The 25,791-nt window shown below is 49.5% G+C and overlaps 1 protein-coding gene across 3 annotated transcripts in view; it reads right to left on the reverse strand.

Moving 5' to 3' along the window:
• Window positions 1–25,535, reverse strand: part of KLHDC4 (kelch domain containing 4) — a 64,097-nt gene extending 38,562 nt beyond the window's left edge. The window contains exons 1-5 of one of the 3 annotated variants that reach the window (XM_075939921.2): window positions 25,309–25,535; window positions 22,452–22,543; window positions 21,333–21,411; window positions 18,026–18,124; window positions 8,124–8,260 (exon numbers count right to left, since the gene is read on the reverse strand). In XM_075939921.2, coding sequence (XP_075796036.1) covers window positions 8,124–8,260; window positions 18,026–18,124; window positions 21,333–21,411; window positions 22,452–22,543; window positions 25,309–25,407 — 506 coding nt within the window. In that variant the 5' untranslated portion in view covers window positions 25,408–25,535. The remainder of the gene's footprint in view (window positions 1–8,123; window positions 8,261–18,025; window positions 18,125–21,332; window positions 21,412–22,451; window positions 22,544–25,308) is intronic. The other 2 variants (XM_075939918.2, XM_075939920.2) reach the window with 2 other exon arrangements.
• Between the last annotated feature and the right edge of the window lie 256 nt (window positions 25,536–25,791).

The raw sequence follows: 25,791 nt of genomic DNA on the forward strand, positions 1-25,791 counted from the left end.
TTAGGGGGGGTTGATTAGCTCCCTTTGGGGCGTAAACTGGGCCACACAGCTGTCTTCCGAATGGGATGCTCTCTCCAGGAGGGGGAAAAAAAAAGCGCTGATGGGTTACAACTTTGTTCTGCTGTAGAGTGGGCAACAAATCATGTCTCGATTTGGCCTCAGGTCACTGTTGTAACAAACGAGGTGGTTTCAATGTTGCTGCTGGAATTTTTAAATCTGTATGCAAAATGCAAACGAGTAAAAATGGCAGCAATAATTCCACTGTGTCAGACAGCCAGATGTGGCCATTAGTGACTATCACGCTTAGGTCTATGCAGTCACACACCTCAGTGGTGTTATGATCCTGGCCTCCATTTACCCCTCAGCCTTTGCAAAGCAGTGAGGCTTTGCGTCTTATTTTAAAACTCTTACCGTGTCAATCAGTGTGTCGAGCTTCCGGTGACGTTGCTCATGGCCCAGGGGCATGAACTGTAAGGCTTTCCATCGCTAAGCCATCCTCTCTGGCCTAAGCTCTAGGACTGAAATAACTAGATTTCCTAGAAGCCTGCATTCACATCCCAAGAGGATCACCTCCACCCCTCCCCCTACAGAGGCGCACACATTCAAAACCTTTCTTCAATGGGGACCTTCAAGAGGAAGATCTTGTCTGCGCTGCCTCTGTGTTAGATCCCCAAACATGTCTTATCTTATAGCTCGCTCTTATCTAGCACATTTCATCCAGCCAGCTCTGAGCACGTTACAAAGGAGGTCAGGGTCATAACCCAGGTTTACTGGTGGAGAAACTGAAGCACAGAAGAGCGGGTCATGGTGTTACTCTGGGACCTGGCCTAAAATTTCACCTCCTCCACCGCTGATGCCTAATTCCCTCACCATTGGTGCCTAATTTACCATGCATCAGCTGCATTTCAATAGTGCTACATGTATATTGTAGTACATGAAGGGCCTTGGGGTTATTTGTGAATTGTATTACAGTAGCGCCTGGAACACAAGAGTAGAGACAGGGGCTCCAAACACCTGCACATAATGAGAGAGAGTCTCTGTCTCAAAAAGCTTGTCACCCAAAGCATGGGGGACAGTACCATTTATGTATTCAAGTTCCACTGCTGTGGGTTTTGAAAGGTGGAGTGGCTCGCCCCATCTTACAGCTGGGGAACTGAAATACAAAGAGACTGAGTGACAGGCCCATGGTCAGGCAGTATTATCCACGTGGGCACCTGGCGCACAGACTGAGAGGCTTGCCCCCGGATGTGTAATTGTTAGGGATGTCTGAGTCGGTTGACGGTATCTGCTACTCTCAGCAAAGCCGTCTCCCTGGGAGCTGGGTAGGCAGGGGCTGCCCACTTTGCTACCAGGGAGGTGGCTTTACTGCCACCGCAAAACCTCCTTCCTAGGAGCTGGCTTGTGGCCCTGCTCCAGGGGAGGTTTCGCTGTGGGCTCTACAGTATAAAGCTAAGCTTTACACAGGCTGAACCACTCTAGCCCGGCACCCTCGGGACCTGACCGATTCCAAACCAGAGAATTTTACAGATCACGAGATGGCAATATTGTCTAGCCATATCACCAACACTTCCACTGCTTACTAGGCTGTTAGAGGACAGTTAAAGGTAAATTAGAGGGAAGTCACAGCACAGAACACTGGTGGCTATAAACAAACTTTATGGGACCACGGGAAATTTGGCCATGCCTATGAAAAGTGGACATCCGGCTAACTAAAATCATGCCAGACCGCAGATGTTTCCAGACCAGAGAATTCTGGACTAAAGAGGTTTTCCTCACCTCAAAAAAAAGATATTTTGGCCTTAGAAAGGGTTCAGAAAAGGGCAACTAAAATGATTAGGGGTTTGGAACGGGTCCTATATGAAGAGAGGCTAAAGCGACTGGGACTTTTCAGTATTTAGAAAAGAGGAGACTGAGGGGGGATATGATAGAGGTCTATAAAATCATGAGTGGTGTGGAGAGGGTGAATAAACAAAAGTTATTTATTAGTTCCCATAATAGAAGAACTAGAGGACACCAAATGAAATTAATGGGTAGCAGGTTTAAAACTAATAAAAGCAAGTTCTTCTTCACACAGCGTGTAGTCAACCTGTGGAACTCCATGCCAGAGGAGGCTGTGAAGGCTAGGACTATAACAGAGTTTAAAGAGAATCTAGATAATTTCATGGAGGTTAGGTCCATAAAAGGCTATTAGCCAGGGGATAAAATGGTGTCCCTGGCCTCTGTTTGTCAGAGGCTGGAGATGGATGGCACGAGACAAATCGCTTGATCATTGTCTTCGGTCCACCCCCTCTGGGGCACCTGGTGTTGGCCACTGTCAGCAGACAGGCTACTGGGCTAGATGGAGCTTTGGTCTGACCCAGTACAGCCATTCTTGCACTGCAGTGCTCGCAAGCTAGGTAACTGCGTAACCGCTGAGATTTTTAGCAGTTGCACATTTACCCTATTACAGGATTTTTAACATCCCTAGTAATCATTGTACTTTATTCACGCAGAAGTAAATAGCCCAGTTTGGAATTCCAAGGAAACTTTGAAAAAACACAAATAGGTAAGAAATTATTAGGACTCTAACCCCAAAATCCCACCCAAGCTCTGATTATTATTGCATGTCAGGCAGTCACTTTTAGACACCCAAAGCAAATTCAGGGCCCCATCGTGCTAGGTGCAGTCCCTGCCCCAAAGACAGGAAGAAAATCAGCTGCACGCTAGCCCCATTTTGCAGCTGGGGAACTGAAGTACAAAGAGACTGAGTGACAGGCCTACGGTTAAGCAGGAATTTGGGGCGTAGCCAAGGAACTGAACTCAGAACTCTTGACGAAAGGGGTAGAAAATCAGGCACTTTAGGATGGTTCTAGGAAGCCATGCTGGCCAGCAAACACCGCGTAAACCTTACATTTGACAGAACGACCTGCCAGTGTGCACTTAGGTCCCCTGAAACCATTCCCCCTTTCAAAGCTCACAGCAAGGTAATCTCAATAAATCAATTCACCCCCCACAATTTGGAGCCTGTGTTCCATGTTTCCAGCCATCTCGGTTTATACACGGAAAAGGTGGCGAAACAGCTGTTTCCAACAGGGGCTGTTTGCGGCTTGACCCTTTTTCACAGCCATGCTCCCGCAATCCCAACTGCTACTCCAGTGGCATATTCATGAATCAAATCAACAGCATCCAGATGCTGGCAGAAAGCAAACTTGTAATACACAGGGATCTGCTGTGTCCCTGGATAAATCTGCCCACTGCATTTATTCACCGCCTTGTATCCATTCCTGGCTACACAGTGTGTGTGTTAAACTGATAGTGCACCCGCTAATGGAAACCTCGGAACACGAGAGATGACAGCACCACATGATTCCAATGTAACCGTGCTGGTCCAGTCTCTCCCCCATCATCACACTCATTCATGGTTTTGAGATGCAACTCCAGCAGGCATTCAGGTACTCGGCAAACACATAGAGACTCAAACACCGGCTTCTAGTAACAATGGGTATGCCTGGCATCACCCGTCCTCAAAGGAGCAATAATCCCAATGGGTTAACAGACAGCAAATGTCTAGGCCTCCATCTGGCAACGGCCGCACAGTTAACTTGTGGAACTCCTTGCCAGAGGATGTGGTGAAGGCCAGGACTTTAACAGGGTTCAAAAAAGAGTTGGATAGATACATGGAGGTTAGGTCCATCAATGGCTATTAGCCAGGATGGGTAGGAATGGTGTCCCTAGACTCTGTTTGTTTGGAAATGGGTGACAGGGGAGGGATCATGTGATTATTACCTGCTGTATTTCCTCCTTCCGGGGCATCTGGCATTGGCCACTGTTGGCAGACAGGATGCTGGGCTAGATGGACCATGGATCTGACTCAGTCTGGCCGTTCTTATGTTGTTAAGTGTGTGATTTTACTCACACCAGCCGTCACATCAAACTTCAGGGGAAAAGCTCTCATGAACAAAGCTACACACATGCAGGATCGGGGCCCTGGCGAGCAGACAAAAGAACCAAAGAAACCAAGTGCGACGTGTTTCACGCCGCCGACAAAAACCTAACGCAGCAAATTTGATCTGCCGGATCCGACCTTCCCCCGCAGACTGTAATCAAGAGGCCACATAAAACAGCACAAAGGCCTCCAAAAATTGATTTTTGCACTCAGCCAGGTTAGCATTAACACAAAAACGTCTCCCTCACCACGCCTGGCGTCCACCACAAAATCTCTCATTCACACAGACCTTGGACCTCTTCCCCAAGAGGAGGGAGAGATGTGCTTTGGTTTTATTTTAACATCAGCATCCTAGCACATGTGCCAGCACGAAATGCGCACCAGACTGAAAGACTAGCTTCTCGCAGACAAGTCACCTGCAAAACGAGGGGATAAATGGACACAAGGTTACACTGCCATGGCCACCTGGCTCACAAGATCCCTGGGAGAAGGTATTGTGAATGTGAAAGGTGTCAGGGCTTGTTAAATGTTAATAAGATTCAATAATTAGCCTCTTGCATAGAAACAGGAACAACAGTGGCTTAATTATGAAATATTTACATCTCTAATTAGAAACATCTATTTGAGGGCAAAGAAAATGTCATCACAGCCAAGTGAATCACAGCAAGGTATCGCCACAAGCAACAAACAAAAGAAGTGCTTTTCTACACAAAGCACAGCCAATCTGTGGAACTCCTTGCCGAGGCGTGGTGTGATAGCCCAAAGTACAAATGGGTTCAAAAAAGAACTGAACACATTCATGGAGGACAGGTCTCTCAGTGGCTATGAGCCATGATGGTCAGGGATGCAAGCCCATTCTTGGGGTGACTCTATAAACTCCTCTCCCCCATTGTCGGCTTCTGGTGGTCAGGAGTGGATCACTCCAAATTACCCCAATCTGTATACTAGGGATGTAAAATCCTGTTTAACCGGTTAAATGGGAGCAAGCGGGGAGGCCACTCCAGCTGCTACATACGGGGGTGGGGGCTTCAGCCAGACTAGAGCATCTCCCTTTCTCCCCCAGCACCAGTTAACCATTATCATTAAGAGTGAGGGTTACCAGTTACACAATGAACCATTAACATCCCTTCTGTATACTCCCCACGAAGCTCTAGTATAGGCCACCAGGACAGGACAGAGGGAAAGCAGACCATGGTCTGAGTAGCCGTTCTGTTCTTAGGTGACACTTTTACATGGGGGCGATATCACGCTCTCGCAGCAAGAAGAGGTACCTGTTCGTAAATCCAGGACTCTCTGGTCCAGTAACATCAGTGGTCCGGCAGGACAGGACTCCTGGCTGCCCTATTTGCCCCAGGACAGGGCTCGCCGGTCCCTGAATGGGACTCAGGTGGGGCAGAAGTGGGGCCGTGGCGGCTGGAGAGCTCCGACCCTGGAGAGCCCCAGCCGGCTGGCAGCAGCATGCCAGAGCCCAAGCCCTGTAGCAGCAGGGCTGGAGCCTTGTGGCAGTATCCTGGGAGGCCAGTGGCAGGGAACCTCCCCTCATTTGGGACGGGTCAGGTCCCGAGGGTGCCGAACTAGGGAGGTCCAACCTGTACTGCTGCTCATCAACACTGAAAGCCGGTATTTCAACCTGGGCCCAATCCAACACGGCGCTGAGCGCCCTCAATTCCCACCAGCCCCAAGGGAAATGGCTCTCTCATCGTGAAAACCTGACATCCCCTGCCTTGCCACGTGTACGGCTCATCACCATGCGCTGGAGGCTGCAAACCAAGATCTCGTTCCCTTGTACCGCGCGCACGGGCCTCTCGCTGCGGCGCCAGAGTATCTAACAAACCCCACGGCACCTAAGTCCCTGGCAACAGCTGGAGCTGAGGCTGGGGCCAGAACAGGGCCAGAGCTCCCTGCTGTGCGCCGCCCCCCAACACGGGACTCCCAGCTGAGTGCCCCCCCTCACACTGCACTCCTGCCCCACTGCCAGACCTCCCTATTCCTGGGCTCTGTGGTCCAGGTCAACACAGGAAGTGTCTGACCCTGGCAAGCTGCTGAGCACCTCCTGAAGTCAACAAGACGGAGGGCATGTTACATTGGGCAGGGTCGGGTCCCTAACGAAATGCCAACTTCCTATTCATCTCAGCAGCAGGCAGACGCGTGCGAGGTACCTCTCCTTGCAGAGTCGGCCACACTTGCGGGATTGCAGGCTTGCCCAGGGCTGTCCACACAAGTTACCTGGGCCCCATAGGCTGCTGCTGTCTCTGCTTGCCTCTTCCTAGAACAGTAACTCACAGACACCCCTATTTGTCAGGGTGGGTGCGGGGCGGAGGTGTGGAGAGAATTACTGCAATGCCATGCCCTTGCATAGACTTTCCGAACTCCTGTGAGTAAAATAGGTAAATCAGTGTGCAGAGACCTCAACGGCCGTAAGAGGCTTTTTTTATACCTTCCCCAGAGGAAAAACCACCACTTTGTGAGGATCTGGCTCCACGACTCCCCGCAAACGAACGAAGTAATTCACCAGCGTAAGCTGCACTTCCCCTTCGCATGATAAACGACGTCTGTTGTGAGCGAGACGAACGCCTCCAGGTCAAGAGGTAATTAGAGCCAGTCTGGCGTCCAGGCGCTAGCGGTCTGGAAGTGAACTAATTCCCTCGCAGACTGCCAGGGGCTGCTGAAAATGAGACTCGCTCGGATGCTGATTGAGTGGTCAAATCTCTGAAGTCCCCCCCGCCACACACCCCCACCCCCACACAGAGTTTCTTTGCATTGTCATTGTCAGCCACTGCATGCCACACCCCTTCGTTCCTGGGACCCTAAGGGCTACCTCACGACTACGGGTTGGACCTCCCTAAACCGAGACTCCTTGGTCCAGCAACATCCGTGTGCCAGTGCCTGGACCACAGAGCCCAGGAACAGGGAGGTCTGGCAGTAGGGCAGGAGTGCAGTGGGGGGGGGGGCACTCAGCTGGGAGTCCCGTGTTGAGGGGTGGCGCACAGCAGGGAGTTCTGGCCCTAGTGGCTAGGGAGCTCTGGCCCTGTTCTGGCCCCAGCCTCAGCTCCAGCTGTTGCCAGGGATCTCTGGCCGTGGCCCCAGCTGCGGAGCACCAGCTCTGAAGCTAGGTGGCTGCCAAGCTCCTGGCTGCCACTGGGGCCAGAGCTCCACAGCCGCCTGGCTCTGCAGACGGGGACAGAGCCCTGCAGGGCCTTCACAGAGGGGAAAACCAGGGACAGTCACCCAGCAAATCAGCCGCAAAACCAGGAGTGAAATTAAGTCTCCCGATTCCCAGTCCTGCAGCTTCACCCTTTGAACAAGATATAGTAAGAGTCCTGCCCTGAGGAGCTCACACCCAAAGCAAACAGACATCGTAAGGGTTATAGTCCCCATTTTCCAGGACGGAACCGACACATCGAAATTAAGTGACTTGCTCAGGGTCACAGAAGTGGTCAGTAGCAGAGCCAAAGCCTGCCCACGGAGCTGCTGTACCTCAGTCCAGCGCTTTATCCACAAGGCCACTCTCATTCTCTCTTGTGAAAGCATAAAGCGAACACAAAAGCTAGCAGCCCAAGTGTAGGGAGGGGCCGATATGCAAAATCAGGCAGCGATAGCTATCTGTATGCAACAGCTTTGCTCTGCAGCCAGAGATTTAAACATGTTTTCAAACTCCGAACAAAGGGGTAAGGTTGAAACTCTTCAGTCCCCCTCTGGTTTAGTCATGTGGCTAAGCAAAGACGCCTGCTTCTCCCAGGACTGTCACATGCGGAACGGCGCCATCGCAAGCAAACTCCAACCAAAGGCCCGGCCTTTCCAAGAGCCAAGGTGGATGGAACAAAGCGAGGGAATGGCATTAAAACGTGACGGATGTTGCTGTCCTGGGCGGGTGGGGAAAATAAGCCACAGGGTTGGTCCTGGTGGAAAACAACAATGCACAAAACCAGCCATGCTGCAAAAGTTGATCCGTGACAAAGGTCTGCTGTTTTGCCCGCTGAGAGTTTGTCTCTTATTTTCTGGATACATGCCCTCCGGGAGTCACACCGCAGCTCCACTTGTGCTAGCATATGCACCGAGAGAAATAACCCCACAGCCCACAAAGACAGACCGGAAGACAGCTGGGCCATCCCGCAGCCACACAAAGAACCAAACCAGGTCGGAGCAAATGCCGCTCCCCCTGAAGTCAACAGGGTTAATTTTGGAAGATCTCACTTACTTGATTTGCTCCCACGTCCTGGTGGCCAAATGCAGGACCCAGAGATCCTTGTAGTGGTAAAACTGCTCTCCATTGGGAGAAGCAAACTCTCCCCCGAATATCCATAGCTGCCCACCACCCTGGGGCACCGCTGCAGCCTGCCAGGAGAGAGAGAGAGAAAGCACACAGTCATACCGCCTTTACATTCTTGAGTTCCTGGTGATGTACCCAGTCAAACACAAAGCTGCTTCTGGAATTCGATGCAGCACACACGCTGCAGCAACGATGGCTGCACGACATGTCTACGGGTAGCTCTTAAGGGCTGGAGTTTAAACTCTGGAGTTTAAACTCAAAACTGCTCATTGTCCACAGTGCATTTCTGATACACCCTTCACCACAGCACTGCCAGCTCTGTGCATCTGGTTCACCTGGGAACATTCACTGGGGTTTATCTTTCAGAATAAATGTTTCAAATCTCTCCCACCAGGAAGAGGGGAAGCAATGTCATGCCGAAGACTAGCATTGGTCAGCATCTCTCCAGTCATTCAAGCCCTAGTCATGCTCCCCGTAGGCTGAGGATGCATCCACCTAGTAAAGTTATTTCAGAATAACGGCCGTTCCATTATTTTGAAATAATTTAGAAAATAACGGACAGCTTATTCTGACTTCTGTAAGCCTCGTTCCACGCAGAATAATGCCTATTACGAAATAGCTATTTCAGAACAGGGGCTGTGTAGATGCTCCACTGCGGCTATTTCGAAACAGCTCCCCACTACGGCCATTCGAAGTTATACCTGCTGGGGCTCTAAATCGAGATAGCACGTCTACATTAGGGAAGCCTGTCTTGGATCAATTTTGAGGCTTCCCTGCAGTGTAAATGTGCTATTTCGAAATAAGCTATTTCAGAATAACTATTCTGGAATAGCTTATTCCGAAATAACTGCAGTGTGAACATAGCCTAAGTGTCCGGGCAAGACAGAGAGAATGGTTCCTGCCTTCTTAGCTGTACGTAACATGCCACAAAAGGGTGGGCAAGCTCATGAAAGGAACAAGCATGACAGAAAAGATGGTCGAGTTGCCTGAGAACTAGCCTAGGACTTGGGAGACCCAGGCTCAAGTCCCTGCTCTGCCACAGACTTCTTGTATGACCTCAGGCAAGTCACTTAGCTTCTTTGAGCCTCGGCTCCCAAGCTGTAAAATGGAGACGATAGCAGTGCCTTCTCTTTCCAGGGAAGTAGACAGACAAAACTTAATATTAATTTGACACAACTGACCCCTTGTACAGGATGTTTTTCACCCAATGTGCAATATATAAATAACACCGTTCACTAGTAGATTACCCACAGATTGGGGCCCAAACCAAAAAGCCAAATCCGTACCTTCCCCAAATCTGCAGGTTTAAGAAATAAATCTTACTTTCTAGCAAGTGCAGAGGGAACACACAATTCTTGGTCTCGGGGACAATTTCACTGGTTATAGGTAAGCAGCAGAACCAAGAGATGGCAGAAGAGGGTTGAGAGGATTAAAAAAGAGAGGAGCTCACAATGAAAGGATGGGGAGAGAGGAGACGGACTCCCAAGAGCTCAGTGTGACTGAAGTAAGTGGGTAGGGAGAAAGAGAAACAGAAAGAAAGAGACACACAAAACATGGAAGGAAACCCAACTGAATGTGCATTCGCTAAGGGAATGTCTACACAGCAGCGTTATTTTGGAATAACTGATGTTCTTCTGAAATAACAAAGAGCGTGTCTACACAGCAAGCCGTTATTTCAAAATAACGTTGAGCTGGAGGACTTCTTCCTCCGACTCCTGTAACCCTTATTTCACGAGGAGTAAGAGAAGTTGAAGGAAGAGTGTCAGTGCCAAAAGACAAATTAAGCTATTTCAACTTCAGCTATGCAATTGACGTAACTGAAGTTGCGTAGCTTAATTTGACTTTGCCCTGCTATGTAGACATGCCCTAAGATGGCTAGGATCTCTGGAAAATGATACATTAAAAACAAACACTTCTGTATGGCTGTGTCTAGACTGGCAAGTTTTTCTGCAAAATCATCTGCTTTTGCGGAAAAACTTGCCAGCTGTCTACATTGGCCGCTTGAATTTCCGGAAAAGCACTGACGATCTCATGTAAGATCATCAGTGCTTTTCCGGAAATACTATGCTGCTCCCATTTGGGCAAAAGTCTTTTTCCGAAAGACTTTTGCGCAAAAGGACCAGTATAGACAGCACAGTAGTGTTTTCTGCAAAAAAGCCCCGATTGCGAAAATGGCCATCGGGGCTTTTTTGCGGAAAAGCGCGTCTAGATTGGCCACGGACACTTTTCCGGAAAAGCATCCTGCCAATCTAGACGTGCTTTTCCGAAAATGCTTTTAACGAAAAACTTTTCCGTTAAAAGCATTTCCAGAAAATCATGCCAGTGTAGACGTAGCCATGTGTATTTCTAGCACCCTAATCGATGTATGTAGATCAGATACAAAACTAGGATAATCTCTCCTAGGGATCTAAGCGACTAGTCAACTACCCGATAAGCATAGGCAGGGACAGAGGAGCAGCGGGGAAAACAGCACGAGCTGGGACTGAGCAATCCCGGCTCACATTGAATCCCAGACGCTGTGCCTCTGCTGCTTAAAACCCTGGCGGCTCTTACTACATTTAAAAAGCAGAGGCACAGCGTCTGGGACCCAGAACGAGCCAGGACACCTGGCGGCTCTTACTACATTTAAAAAGCAGAGGCACAGCGTCTGGGACCCAGAACGAGCCGGGACACCTGGCGGCTCTTACTACATTTAAAAAGCAGAGGCACAGCGTCTGGGACCCAGAACGAGCCGGGACACCTGGTGGCTCTTGCTACATTTAAAAAGCAGAGGCACAGCGTCTGGGACCCAGAACGAGCCGGGACACCTGGCGGCTCTTACTACATTTAAAAAGCAGAGGCACAGCGTCTGGGACCCAGAACGAGCCGGGACACCTGGCGGCTCTTACTACATTTAAAAAGCAGAGGCACAGCGTCTGGGACCCAGAACGAGCCGGGACACCTGGCGGCTCTTACTACATTTAAAAAGCAGAGGCACAGCGTCTGGGACCCAGAACGAGCCGGGACACCTGGCGGCTCTTACTACATTTAAAAAGCAGAGGCACAGCGTCTGGGACCCAGAACGAGCCGGGACACCTGGTGGCTCTTGCTACATTTAAAAAGCAGAGGCACAGGGTCAGGTCCCAGACCGCTGCGGCTCTGCTTTTTAAACATAGAAAGAGCCAAAAATCCCAGTTAACAACACAGTCAGTCTTCCCTGTAAGAGGAGCACTTGGGCAGCTGCCCAGGAGAGATTCAGGGGCCACTCAGCTGACTGGCAGAACGCCCACAGCTTCTCACAGCCAGCAACATGTGTTTCTATTGGTGGTGCACATCTGCACATACCTTGGTGCACGTAACAAAATTTATTATGCCCACTGATGGAAAACATTAGAGGGAACATTGATGACGGGACCAGATTTTTAAATCTGAGGTGCATGTAATTGTGAACTTACACAGGCATGAGTCTAATTTACACACACAGATGCTGCATTGAAAAATTATCAACTGGTAGGTAAGAGCTACCTAACTAGCTGTCTGCCTGTGCAAACATATAATTTCCACGGGGATCTGGTGTTTGCAAACAAAAGCTGGGTATGTACAATAGCATGCATGACGCTGGGTGCACCACTTTTCTGTTCACTCCCTCTGGGGCACCTGGCACTGGCCACTGTGACCACTTTGAATATATGGCGGCAGCTTAATTAAAAAGCCACGGTTCTGGCTCGCCAGGCAAAATTCAAACAAAAAATGACATGAGCCCTTGTTTACTGCAATTCCCGCCTGGGCAGTCTGGTAGCAAGATTGCATCATAACAGTGCCACCTGCTGGACGCCGCCCCTTCAAACAGGCAGGATTAGCAGTGCTTGTATGAACAAAAATGTTCCGCCTTTAAAAAGAAAGCCCTAACTCCAGACAATGCAATGCATTTGTTCTCTTAGATTATTTTCCCGGCCTATACATATTTTTCAAGTTACTTTCTCAGATTTATCTTCTGCTTTATCAAAACTGCAGCAACTAGTAACTATGATAAATGTCATGCACAAGAACGGTGCGTTAATTTAGTTCCTAGCCCACTTAGAAATGTAAATGCTTTGCTTGCCTGTGTCTGATAAACAATTTAACTGATGAGTACATTAATACTTGTCACATCTACCATCGGGAATATACAACGTTAAATCTACTATATGTTATGAAGAGTGTTTGTTGGTGGATTTGTTTGTGCAAAATAAAGTCATCCTTCCCAATTACCTACAGATACCAATTTTTGCATAAACAATCCTGCCACAAATTAGCAGAATGCACTGCTTTTTACACCAGAATATGCGGGGTGAAAGGTGTCAATAGGTGTTTCTCAAAGTGGTCTGCGGACCCACTCTGAGAAACGGGCTAACTGGCTGCTCCGGTTTGTTTACTTACCAGCATTGCAGCAACAGAGCCTCGCAGCTCCCATTGGCTGTGGTTTGCCATTTGCAGCCAACGGGAGCCGCGAGAAGCAGCGTGACCTGGGCTGCTGCTTGCCACGGCTCCCCGAGGCTGCAAACGGCCAACCGCAGCCAATGGAAGCTGCGGAGCCAGTAAATAAACAAACAGGAGCAGCCTGGTAGCAGCTCTCTCAGAGTGGGTTTCACTCAACGATATCTATTTTAACGTGTTTCTTTGGGGAGATTTTAAAGTTCTTGTAATATAATTTGCCACAAATTGCTTTCTGTTTGATGTAAAGATTGTGGGAAAATGAAGTGTCCAATCCTGCAAGCCCTTACTCCTGGGTGTAGTACCTATTACCACGAGCTAGTGAGGTTACTGTGTGGACATCTCAGCGCAGTAAGTCCTACTCCTTTTAGGAGTTAGCATTTGCAAACAGGCCCTTTCGAGATGAAAGGAAATTTCCAAGAAACCCAAACACTTCTTTTTAGTGTCACACATCCTTGATAATTCTGCCTACCGAAAACGGCAGGGTACTTGTCACCGTGCCAAATGGGAAATGAATCAGTGTTTTAGAATCTTGTTTTCCTGCAGCTCTTTCACCTGGTGGTGTAATTTCATCGCAAACATTTGAGGAAAGGATCAAGCTACCTTTATATTAGTATGGCATCCAGCACAAAAGGGACGGATTCTGTTTGGAGCCTTTGGGCAGTACAGTAATCCAAATATTAAATAATAAGAATTTCACAAGCTATGCAAAGTTGGACTCAGTCAAACCCTGAATAAGACTAGGTCACTGTGGGAAATGGAGTTCCGAGTCAGCAAGTGGTGCTGTTGTAGCCACCACCAGGTGGATTTGAACCTGGGACCTCTGGAGCTGAGTATAGGAGCCTCTATCCTCTGAGCTAAAAGCCCATGGGCTCCCAGCCCCTGCTGTAGAGGTCTCTTGGTCTTAACTGTTGCTGTGGTCTAGGTGCCACTGTATTGGTCAGTGAACCACACTAGGGCTATGTCTACACTGGCGGCTTCTTGCACAAGAAAATCTTGCGCAAGGGTTCTTGTGCAAGAAGTCTTGCGCAAGAACATGTCCACACTGCCATGTGCGAGCTGTGCTTTTGCGCAAGAGCATCCATGGCAGTGTGGACGCTCTCTTGTGCAAGCAAGCTCCGATGGCCATTTTAGCCATAGGGCTTTCTTGTGCGAGAAACCCCTGCCGAGCGTCCACACTGCCCTCTTGTGCAAGAGCTCCTGTGCAAGAGGGCTTACACCTGATAAAAAAGAGCATAGTGCTTGCGCAAGAAGCCCTTTCTTACTACGCCATACTGTAAATTTCCTTGCGCAAGAGCGGGCGGGCAGTGTGGACGCTCTGCAGATTCTTGCACAAGAACAGCTGTACTTGCGCAAGAAGCTGCAAGTGTAGACATAGCCTAGGTGTGTGAGTTACACTGTTCCTCCAGAATCAGCAGCTGAGTCTGCCGTGAAATCTCACAACAGGTTAGGCTGCTGGCTTGCTGAAACCACAGCCTGTCATGCTGACCCATTTTACCTCAGTTTCCTTGTACTGTCCCCATGCTCTGTCTGTCTCCATTTGCCTCCTGTCCTATGCTCAGATTGTGAGCGCTTTGGGACAGGGACTATCTTTGTGTTCTGTCTTTGCACAGTGCCTGACAGGAAAGGCCCCTGGCACATGACTGGAGCTCCTAGGACAATAGTGGGCAACAATTTCTGATTCCAGGATTTTGATAAGTGGTCAAGGGCTTCACTTTCATATGGAAGGGGGTGCAGGGACTGGGATACAGGTGGATGCAGAAGGGGACTGTGATCTAGGGCAAGGGGTGCAGGGCTGGCTAAGAGGTCCAGAAGAAAATATTGGCCTGGGGAAGGGGTGTAGGAGAGGATGCAGGGTCTGTGAGGAAGTTGTGACCAGGCAGGAGGTGGGGGCAGAAGGTTTGGGTGGTGACCTAGGGCAGGGAGTTGGGATGCAAGGAGGGCCTGGGGAGCCAAAGACAGGCTCTGGCTGGGAGGTGCTTATCTAAGCGGCTCCCGGCCAGGAGCCCTGCAGGACTCAGAGGCAGGCTCCCTGCCTGCCACCAGCCCCAGACCACTCAAAGCGGCTGGCTGCTCCCTCTGGCTCTCTGCTCCAGGAGCGGGGGAAGGCTTTGTGCACTGCAACCCCCTGCAGTACAGTCTCTCAGCTCCTATTGGCTGGTTTCTGGCCAACGGGAGCTGAGAAATTGTGCTGGGGGCAGGGGCAGCACGCAAAGCCTCCCTCTTCCCCCAGTTCCCGGAGCAGAGAGCCACAGGGAGCAGCCAGCCACTTAAAAAAGCGTGGGGCTGCTCTCTGTGCCTGAGGGTCCTGGCAGAGTGGCCCATGGGCTGCATTTTGCCCACCCCGTCCTAGGCGCTGATCCTGCATGCCAGCATGATGCCAGCGGCACTGTGCTGCTGCCTTTCCAATGACACACAAAGCCATGGTCCTGACCTCTTGCAGCAATCAGAGATATCTCGTTTGTTTGCTTCGATAAATCAAGTACTTATTCTGGCATCCAGCCCACATTTCATATGGAGCAGTAACACTGCTCCGGTCTATTGCATGTTGCTTTTTGCTTCCGGTCCTAAACTGCTCTACAGAGATGTAAAACCCTGTTTAATCAGTTCACTGGTTAAACGTTATATTTAACCGGTTAATCGCTTTTACATGGGGGGCAGCCAGGCTGGAGCGCCCCCCTGCTGCAGCAAGGCGGACCTGGCCAGGCTGGCACACCGGTTAACCACTGATATGCCTACTTGTAAAAAAATTGCCCCACCATAGCAGTGGATGCTTTTTAGTGCCATTGCAGACCCTTTACCTCTCTTGCAAAGCACTAAGGGCGCTACAGCAGGGCACGGCTTTATTAAGCAGCTTTGGGGACTTTAATCCAACCCATAAATATTCCTTTAAAAGCTCCCTCCCCCCCGGGCAACCATTTGTGGTGCATCAGAGTGTCAGGGTCCACTCTGAGAAAGTTGCTAACGGGCCACTCTAGTTTGTTTCTCTAAAGGCTCTGTAGCCACTAAACCTCACGGCTTCCCCTGGTTCTGGTCCGCATAAGGAGCAGCTGGGTGGCAACTCGTTCACTGCAAGCAATACACTGGACCTAGCCTTCGAGGACAAAGTGAAGTGCAAAGACTGGCCATCTTTGGCAATCTGGCTTCTGGGAATATCACAGTGCCAGGCAGGGATGCTATACAGCCTTAAAACCCCCTGGCCAGGAGGGAAAGAGACATGTGTCTCTGCACCAGAGAGATGGCAGCTAGGAGCTGCAACCCTCGGATGGGGGGGTGCCCTTGGTGGACCATGGGGAAGAAATACAGATACAGTCACCCTGATGCTGTCACACTGTTCATCTGCCAAGGAGAGATGTAAAGGGATGAAAAAAGTAACCAACGAATCATCCAGCTGTACATAGTGCTGCAAGCTCACTTTACTTCAGGGCCGGGCTGTACATTCATGGAGCATTCTACCCCTCTGCCTTCGGTACTGATATAATACTAATCCCCATAGTGCCTCTAGAGGCACAGTTCAGGATGCTAAAGAGAAACATGTGTACGACTCAGTCATTCACGTCATGTGTAATCTGGGACTTTCCCCTCCAGATTCCTCAAGAGGGCTTCGATACCACCAGAGAATCCACCCCAGGTTTTACACGTAAACCACTGCAGACTAGATTAGGACCTGGGGAGTTTATGAAGTGCTGTGTTGATGCCCCTGTGGTGGAGATTACGGATGGGAGCGGGTAACCGTATCGCACCATATCGACTGGATCACCTTGTCTTCACGCTTGTCGATACCCTCAGCGAATTCTAATAGATTGGTGAGTCATGATTCCCTTTTACCAAAGCCTTGTAGACTCTTCCCCCAACAAACTGAGTTCGTCTACGTGCCTAATCATTCTGTTCTTTACCATACCTTCAGTCAATTTGCCTGCTACTGAAGTTTGGCTTACTGGCCTGTAATTGCCAGGATAAGTTTGGAGTATTTTTTATATCAGTGTTACATTCACTATCCTCCACTCACCTGGTAGAGGCCGATTTAAGCGATCAGTTAAGTACTTACGGTTAATAGTTTTGCAATTTCATATTTGAGATTTTTAGTACTCTTGGGTTCTACTGACTCACTGTTGTTTAATTCGTCAGTGTATTCCCAAACCTCTTCTATTGACACCTCAGTCTGGGACAGCTCCTCAGATTTGTCACCTAAAGGAGTGTCTCAGCTTTGGGGCACTACCCTACATCCTCTGCAGCGAAGACCACTCCAAAGATTTCATTTGTCTTCTCCTCAGGCCTTATCTTGATTACTCTTTGTGCACCTGGGTGGTCCAGTGCCCTAACAGTGTTTGGCAGCTTTACTGCTTGTGATACATTTAAAAACAATTTCTGTCCGCGTCTGGGTTTTTTGCTAGCAACTCTTCAAATTCTTTTTTGGCCTAATTATTATTTTACTTGGCAGAGTTTATGATGCACCTTTCTATTTTCTGCAGCAGGATATGACTGCAAATTTTTAAAAGATGATTTTTTTGCCTATAACGTCCTCTTTTGTGTGGTTGCTTAGCCATGGTCCCCTGACTGCTTTTTTGCTCGTTTGTTACTTGGACTGTACATGGAGTGAGAGTTGTCATTACGGTATTTTTAAATAGTTTCCATACAGTTTGCATGCATTTCACTCTTGTGGCTGTTCCTTTTAATTTCTGTTTAACTAGCCTCTTCAAAGCTTGTCTACACTATGCACCAGATCGAAGGGCAGCAATCGATCCAGTGGGAGTTGATTTATTGCATCTAGTATAGACACGATAAATCGACTGCCGAGCACTCTCCTGTCGACTCTGGCACTCCACCAGAATGAGAAGCACAGGCGGAGTTTACAGGAAAGCATCAGCTGCCGACTTACTGCAGTAAAAACACCACAGTAAGTAGATCTAAGTACACTGACTTCAGCTACGTTATTCATGTAGCTGAAGTTGTGTAACTCGGATCGATGGCCCTGGGTACTGTAAACTAAGCCTCATTTCTGTGCTGTTTTATCTCTACAGTCTATTCTGAGGTGACACATCTCCAGTCACTATGAGGGTGGTGGACTTCCCCCATTATTATTGTGTTTTCTGTTTTTGTAGCCTCTCTTATCTCCCTGCGCACGTCACAATCATCATCACCAGGCTAGTCTGGCGATCTCTAATAGATTTCTACCGCTATACTCTTCATGTTCAAGCACAGAATTTTTATCCACAGAAATTCTATGGTACAGTTTGAGCCATTTAAGTCACGGTGTAGGATCAACCCTCTAACTTCTCAGCACAACAGGCCACGTCTCCACAACAATGTTGGCACAGCTCTGAATTACGACAGTGTTTTAAGTGCTGTTCCATTGCCTGAGAGGCCAAATGCTTTACCTGATGTGCACAGCGCCGGGGAGGAGGACTTGGGATGTCTACTTTACTCCAGCTGTTCTTCCGGATGTTGTAAAAGTACAGCTCATTATACAGGAACGTCTGTGGAGGGAAAAGAAAAATAGATATCGCCAGAGCTCACCATTTAACTTTATCCAACGGGGGTGTATCAAATTCTCAACTACCACAAGCCACTCCTGGGAGATAGTTACCTACTCATTAAACGGTAAGGGAAAAGGTACATGCAAAGTGAAAGCTGACCTACCTCCATGAGATGCTGAAGAAATGACACAGTCCTTTTATACTAAGCAACAACAAGACCAAGTCTGCCTGGGCTGTGGTGTCACTCTACTCCCATGCTAGGGGATCAAAATACCAGAGGCAGTTTTGGGGTGCAAAGTAACACACATATGGAACCATCCTGTTCCCACCCCATTTGTGAGATGGTCCACTACCATCTCCCTGCCTGCGGTCACCTGCGGCAGGAATGAGCCTCTACCTGCTGTTTGAGGCTCTGCCGTCCCTACCAGGTAACAGTTTAACCATTTAACCTTTTACATCCCTAGTGACTAGGCAACAAATACAAAGTAATGCTGCCTGGAAAAACAACTCCAACTAGGGATGTTAAAATGTGATTATTCAAGTAAATTTCAGCAGTTGCACCCAGGGGGTCGGCCAGGTGGCTTCCCATATGCACCAGCTCCCACCTGCACCCACTCCTCCCCACCCCCCGCTGCTGCCTCTGAATCAGAGGAAGCAGCGGCGGGAGGACAGGGGCTGCGTATAAACCATGCACAGTAACTGATGAGCCCAGGCTTATCAGTTAACTGTGTGTACACAGTTACATTTTCTCATCCCTAATCCCAACTATACATACAAAATGATGGGGTCCAAATTAGCTGTTACCACTCACGAAAGAGACTGTGGAGCCATTGTGGATAGTTCTCCGAAAACACCACTGTGCAGTGGCAGTCAAAAAAGCAACCTGAATGTTAAGAACCCTCAGCGAAGGAATAGCTAATAAGACAGAAAATATCTCTATTCAAATTCTTGATAAGCTCACACGTTGGATATTGTGTGGAGACCAGGTCACCCCATCTCAAAAAAGCCATGTTAGAATTGAAAAAGTACAAAGAAGGTAACAAAATCGATTAGGGATATGGAACAGCTTCCACATGAGGACTGAATTTTCATCTTATAAAAGAGATGGCTAAGAAGGGATATGATAGCAGTCTATGAAATTTTGACTGGTGCAGAGAAAGTGAATAGGAAATGTTATTTACTCCTTCTCATAAACACAAGAGCTAGGGGTCACCAATTAAATTCATAGGCAGCAGATTTAAAACAAAGAGAAGGAAATATTTCTTTACACAACTACAGTCAACCGGTGGAACTCCTTGCCAAAGGAGGGTATGTCTACACTACCACTCTAGTTCGAATTAGGGTGGTAATGTAGGCAACCGGAGTTGCAAATGAAGCCCGGGATTTGAATTTCCCGGGCTTCATTTGCATAAAGCCGGGCGCCGCCATTTTTAAATGTCCACTAGTGCGGCCTTCATGCCGCGCGGCTACACGCGGCACGGACTAGGTAATTCGGCTAGGCTTCCTAGTCCGAACTACCGTTATTCCTCGTTTCACGTGAAACAAGTTCGAACTAGGGTGGTAGTGTAGACATACCCGGAGGTTGTGAAGGCCAAGTCTATAACAGGGTTCAAAAACAAACTAGGTAAGTTCCTGGAGGCTATATCCATCAATGGCTATTAGCCAGGACAGGTAAGAAGCAATGAAACACCATGCTCTGGTTGCCCCTGAGTCTCTGTTTGCAAGAAGCTGGGAGTGGATGACAGGGGATGGATTGCTTGGTTATTGCCGGCTCTGTTCGTTCCCTTTGGGACCTCTGGCAAAGATGGAAGATAGAATACTGGGTTGGGTGGACCATTGGTCTCACTCAGCCTGGCTGTTCTTATGAGTACTATGAAGGTGGTGCTGAGCTGTAATAGACTGAAAGCCAGGGGAAATGACTGAAGGGAGTGGAGTTTGTTAACAGCCAGTGCAGGGATTAGGGTACTGCTGAACCAAAGCCCGGTGACTATAAGCAGACTTGCACTTTTAGGCCCAAGCATGTAAAGAAGGAGAGATTCCCACCCCCAGGAATAGGGTAAATAATCGCTACGTGGAAGGAGGAGCTGTTGAGGGGCTGCCGGTACTTACTAAGGATGTAAAATCCTGTTTAATTAGTTAACCAGTTAAACATTAAGTTTAACCCAGGAGTGGGGAGCCTAAGGTCCGGGGGTGGCTGTGGCCCCCGGTTTGCCTGGCTCTGGCCCCCGAGGCTCAGGGCCCCCCCAGCACTGGGGAGCCTGTGCTGGTGCTCCAGCCCCTCTGCTGCCCCCCTGTCCTCCATGGGGCTAGAGCACACACAATCTACAAGCCTGGGCCCTCCTAGGCTCTGGTGTACGAGGGGAATGCGGGAAGCATCTTTCTTTCTCTTTCTCATTCGGGGGCCATGTCAGGGAGGGCTTGGTTTTTTGTTTTTTTATTTTTGCTTCTCACTTGTGTGCTGCCCCCCCGCCACTGACTTTTCTGTGGGTCAGCAGCCCCCAACCCAAAATCCCTGCCCCTGGCTTAACCAGGTAACTGATTGGCTGTAGTGCCCCCCACCCGCCATGGCCAGGTTAGAACAGCCCCAGTGCTGCAGGCAGGGACAGTTCCAACCCGGCTGCCCCAACCTGCGTGGGCGGGGGGGGGGGGGAGGAAGGGCTGGCTCCCAGCCTACATGAGCTTGGAGGTTGGGAGTCAGCAGCCCTCCCCTGCTGCTGCTTTCGCCCCCTGTGAGGCTGCCGATTCCCAGCCTCTGCAGGCAGGGAGCCAGCAGCCCCGTGGAGCTGGAGCAACCCAAGGGTGATGTTTACCGGATAACTGATTACCCATTCACATCCCTAGTCCTTACCCCTCTGAGCGAACAGACTCATTTCACTTTCAGAGTGGGGCAAGCGGGACTAACACACAGCACACCAGGAACCAAAGATATGGGGCAAATATGATCCATGCCAAGTCTAGGGAAACAGTGACTGTGTACGCATCAATATTGCAGGACACCATAATGACCCCTTAATGGACCCCAATGCTCCTCGGTCCTGCCAGCCCAGCCCAGCCCAGCTCAGGCGTAAGACAGTGCTAGCACGGAACTAAAGGCTATTTTGCATATTTTATCCCTCAGCTTCGAATTTTGGCTCCAGCTGAAACCCATACCAAAGACAGTCAAGGCAATGGGGGAGGGAGAGGATAGATAAATAGAAGAATACTTTACTTTTTGGCCATTGAAATATTCACCTCCAAAAAGGATCAATTCGTCTCTCTCGGGATGAGCAGACAAGGAAGCGTTGAGCCTGCGTCAGAGGGAGAGAGATGGGCAGACATCAGCATGTAACAGACCCATTTGTAACTCCTCTCAGAGGCTACTCACTACAGACTGGGATGCATAATTCAATAAGCGTGAGCTCTTCTCCCCTCCAGGCCAAAGTGCCTCTCCATCACCCACACTTTCTCTGAGTTTCTGACGGGTTTTTTTTTAATTTCCAAGCCAAAAACTTCCTGAAGAAATTAACTTTTTGGAAACTTCCACAAAGGCTAATCTGAAATCTCCTATTTTAGGCACACATTATATTGTCATTTACCACGGCCTCTGACATGGTTTTAATATTAATACTGATGGATTAGGAGCAAATATGAGCTTTATCATGGCACACAGCTGGGGCTCTAATTGGTCTCTTTCATTTGAAGTTATCTGCATCATTCTTCTATCGAGCCCACTGTTCACTTCAGACTCCCCACTCCCATTCCCGTAGGTAGCAGGAGTTGACGACATCTAGCACTTCCTGGGATCAGGGCCCTATTGTTAACTGAGCCTCCCAACAACTTTGTGAGGCTGGCGAGTAGCATCACCCCCAGCTCCCCGGCAGAGGAAAAACAGATGCACAAAGGCCAAACATCACTGACCACTCCAGGGCTAGAACCTCGCAGTGCCAGGATACCAGCCCTGTGCTCCGGCCACTAGCCCACAGTCTCTTGTATCTCATAACAATTTTACTGGTTTCCTCAACTTTCCAACCTGAGACACAAGGCTCTCCATCATCACTATGTGTTATACCGTCCACTGCCCTCCAATCTAGCCACCAGCTTTGATAATATTCCCCGCTTTGTATCATCCCTTCAGGCTGCTAAAAAGAGCCAACGTATTTTTTAGCAGGGAGGTATTGCTGGTCCCCTTGATGCTCTGAGGACTGAATACCGTTTACATCTTCATCCCTCCATGAAAGCATTTTAGCCTACTGCTACATCCTTCCTTCTCAAGGTACCAAATACCCAGGTTTCATTAACACCACAACCCGCTGGATAACAACAGGCAAGGTTCCAGGCGATCTCTTACCTTGGTGAGGGAGGGGGACAGGCCGTCTCAATTATCTGAGTCTTTTTAGCATCTAATGTCTGGAACTCTGCTATCAGAGCTTCGAGATCCTCCTGAAAGTAAAGAGCCAGTTGAGCAAGCGTTTCTTGGCACATGTTGTCATCCGCCTACACCACCCGCAAATTCGATTTTTCTGTTTTCCTTGCATTTGATTAGATTCATATCATTGAACTATGAGGTCTGAGCAGGGGGGACGACAGAATTGCCGGGCGGCTGGGCAAGTTGGGGGCTGGCTTTGCGCCCCAGAAAAGAGCAGGGCCTCAGGCACTGTGCCCCTCTCCACGCCAGCCCTTCGCGCCACCTGGAGTGTGCTGCCCGGGACTCCAGTAGCGATTTTAAGGGCTCAGAGTTCCGGCCACCCCTGCTGGCACAATAGCAGCAGCAATGGCTGAGACGCCCAGGCACTTTTGAATTACCAGGCCCCCGGGCAATTGCCCCTTTGCCTGCCCCGTCAACCAGGGATGCGAATGGGTGAGGCTGACCGGTTCTGGAGAACCAGTAGGGGCTGGAGCAGTGCCCACCCGCCACTTAGGGCAGGGACCTAAGGGCTGGTGAGGAGAGCAGCATGGTGCCTGAGGCCCTGCCCTTTTCGGGAGTACCGAGCCGGCCCCCCCAACTTGCCCAGCAAACCGGCAAGTCTGTCATCTCTCCTGCTCCTACCTCATAGTTTAATGACATGACTGACCTGCTCCAACCATCTCCCCACTCTACCCGCCCGTCGCAGTTAACCAATTAAATAGGATTTTACATGCCTACTGTTGACAGACCTGGGGTATCAAGGTTATTAGTTTTTCATCCTATACTAAGGGTGGGTTTCTGTTACAATCTGCTTACAAATTCAGCCACATAGAGTAACACAACACCATAGTCAGCACACAGCTCCCACCTCTACAGAGGTCCCGTGTTTCACCTTTGCTAGTGAGCAGTTTTGTAGCACGACTGGTGGTGAAAACTAGGGATGTAAGCGACTAGTCGAGTAATCAACTACCCGATAGTTGAGTCACTACTCAACTACTTGCTTCCCTGCCCTCTTGCTGCCTCTGTATCAGAGGAAGCAAGGGAAGGAGCAGGACCCAGTGCTGCGGGAAGCCGGTTCCCCCCAGCACCGTATCGGCAGTGCAGGGAGGGAAGGGGAGGCATAAGTGCAGCAGCCCGGGACCCAGCAGGAGCTGGGACTGCCCAGGCCTGGCTCACGCCGGGTTCCAGACTTACCCCTGCTGTGGCTCTGCCTTTAAAACACAGTAAAAGCCAAGTGGCTCTTACGACTTTTAAAATGCAGAGGCACAGCGATCCAGGACCCGGCACAAGCCTGGTCTAGGATCTACCCCCGCTGCGGCTTTGCAGTTTACATGTAGCAGGAGCTGGGCTGCCTGCGCACCTGGCTCCTGCTACAATTAAACTGCAGAGCCTTTACTAACAAATTGTATGAACTACACGATGAGTCAGTTACCCACTTCTTAACATCATTAGTTAAAACCCAAGGGCTACGTCTAGACTGGCCCCAAATTCCAGAAAAGGGATGCAAATCAGGTAAGTCAGCATAGGGAAATCCGCGGGGGATTTAAATATCCCCCGCGGATTTAAATAAACATGTCCGCCGCTTTTTTTCCGGCTTGGGGAAAAGCCGGAAAAAAGCGTCTAGACTGGCACGATTCTCCGGAATAAAGCCCTTTTCCATAGGGTCTCTTATTCCTACCTGTGGCATTCCTTTTCCGGAATTTGGGGCCAGTCTAGACGTAGCCAAGTATTAACACAGGGCTGCTGTTTCAGCATTTGTGAATCTGATGCGCCAATATAATCGGGCAGATGTTAAAACCCACTGTTGTTCTTTCTTGGCCTGGCTCGTGTGCAAGATAAAATGCTTTCTATTTCAAATGTATAGTTCCTCTAGAGAGAAATTTCATGTCTTATCTTTTATTCCCCTTCAGTTTCTCTAAATTAAAAACAGAACACAAACCCCTAAAAATCCCTGGATTATGCAAGAATAAAGGAAATCGCTTCCCTATTCCCCCTTCCTCCTGGAGAGGTTTTGCTGCAGGCTCTGCAGTATAAAGCTGAGATTACAGGGTTAGCTGTTTAACTGAATTTTAACATCCCTAGTATAGTGGGTGGCCCAGACGCTGCAGTTTGGTGCATGCCAGCACCCTGCATACAAGCACAAGAAAACCATGGGGCAGAGTACGGACAGAGCCTTTCACCTCTGCTATAAATTGCAGGATCTGGAGCGCAGATTTGCAGGACTCTTGCAGAATTGAGTAATCCCCATTGGTCTCTGTAACATTACTAAAGGAGCCCCTAGGAGCTTGATTTCTCAATAACCTGGCAACGTCTTTTAAAATATTCCAGAGTGGCAGCATTGCTGCCATTGGGCTTTAACTTTATGGGCCAGATTCATTCTTCTGTCAGGCCTCTGGCAGCCACAGCATCCAAGAAGAGATTTTAAGCAACTCTGGCAGCATAACAGCCACCGCTTCCTTTATCAAACACGGTGCCCTGCGTGAAGGGACTACTACAAAGACTTCTGTGATAACAGGAACAAGAGGCTTTCCAGAGACGCTTTCCACTTGGCACGCTCAGGCGGTACGGACCAGAGTGAAACTAAATGCACCAGTGGTTTTGAATATCACTTCTGTGAGGTGCAGGGGGTCGCTTTGCTAAGTCTTCTCTGGCTCAGAAAAATCCTGGGGGGGAATGAAAACTTATTGCACCTGCCAGCCAAAGGGTGTGTGTGTGTGTGTGTGTTTGCTTGCTGCCTTAGCAGCAGGCACCCTCTGTGCAATAGGAGACTCATCCCCCTGCTACCAGCACCTCCACTTACCTCCTCCTTCTTAGCTCTCTTGGAGACTTTCTTCTCCATCTTAGCAGCTGTTTTCTCTGCCCCTTTCACCTTCTTCTCCTTCTTGCCTTTCTTGCCCATGCTTTCAGCCTGGCTGGGCGCGGGGGGGCTCTCCCCTGTGCCCTAGGCACCCTGCACCCTGCTGCTGCAGAGAACACACATGGCCACACACACTCTGCAGGGCAAGCTCTTCCCAGGCACTCAGAGGCGATTTCCTGCCTGGGCTGGGGAGGACAGAAATGGGGCCGTCAATGCCATCTGCTGGGCTGGATGGCTTCTCGCACCCGCTTGCTGATGGTGCAGCTGGGCCAGGAGCAGGCTGTGCTTCAGGCCCAAGGCCGGGCTGAGCCTTGTGACATTACAGTCAGCGCCCCATGGTTGGGGGGTGCATTAGGAGCACCCCCTCCCGGGAAAGCACCCCCCACCGGGCTGCGAGCCCGCGCCTCAAAGGGCCCGGATTGCCCA

The sequence above is a fragment of the Pelodiscus sinensis genome, chromosome 12, assembly GCF_052426305.1.
Source record: "Pelodiscus sinensis isolate ZL-2025 chromosome 12, ASM5242630v1, whole genome shotgun sequence".
In the NCBI taxonomy this organism is placed as follows: domain Eukaryota; kingdom Metazoa; phylum Chordata; order Testudines; family Trionychidae; genus Pelodiscus; species Pelodiscus sinensis.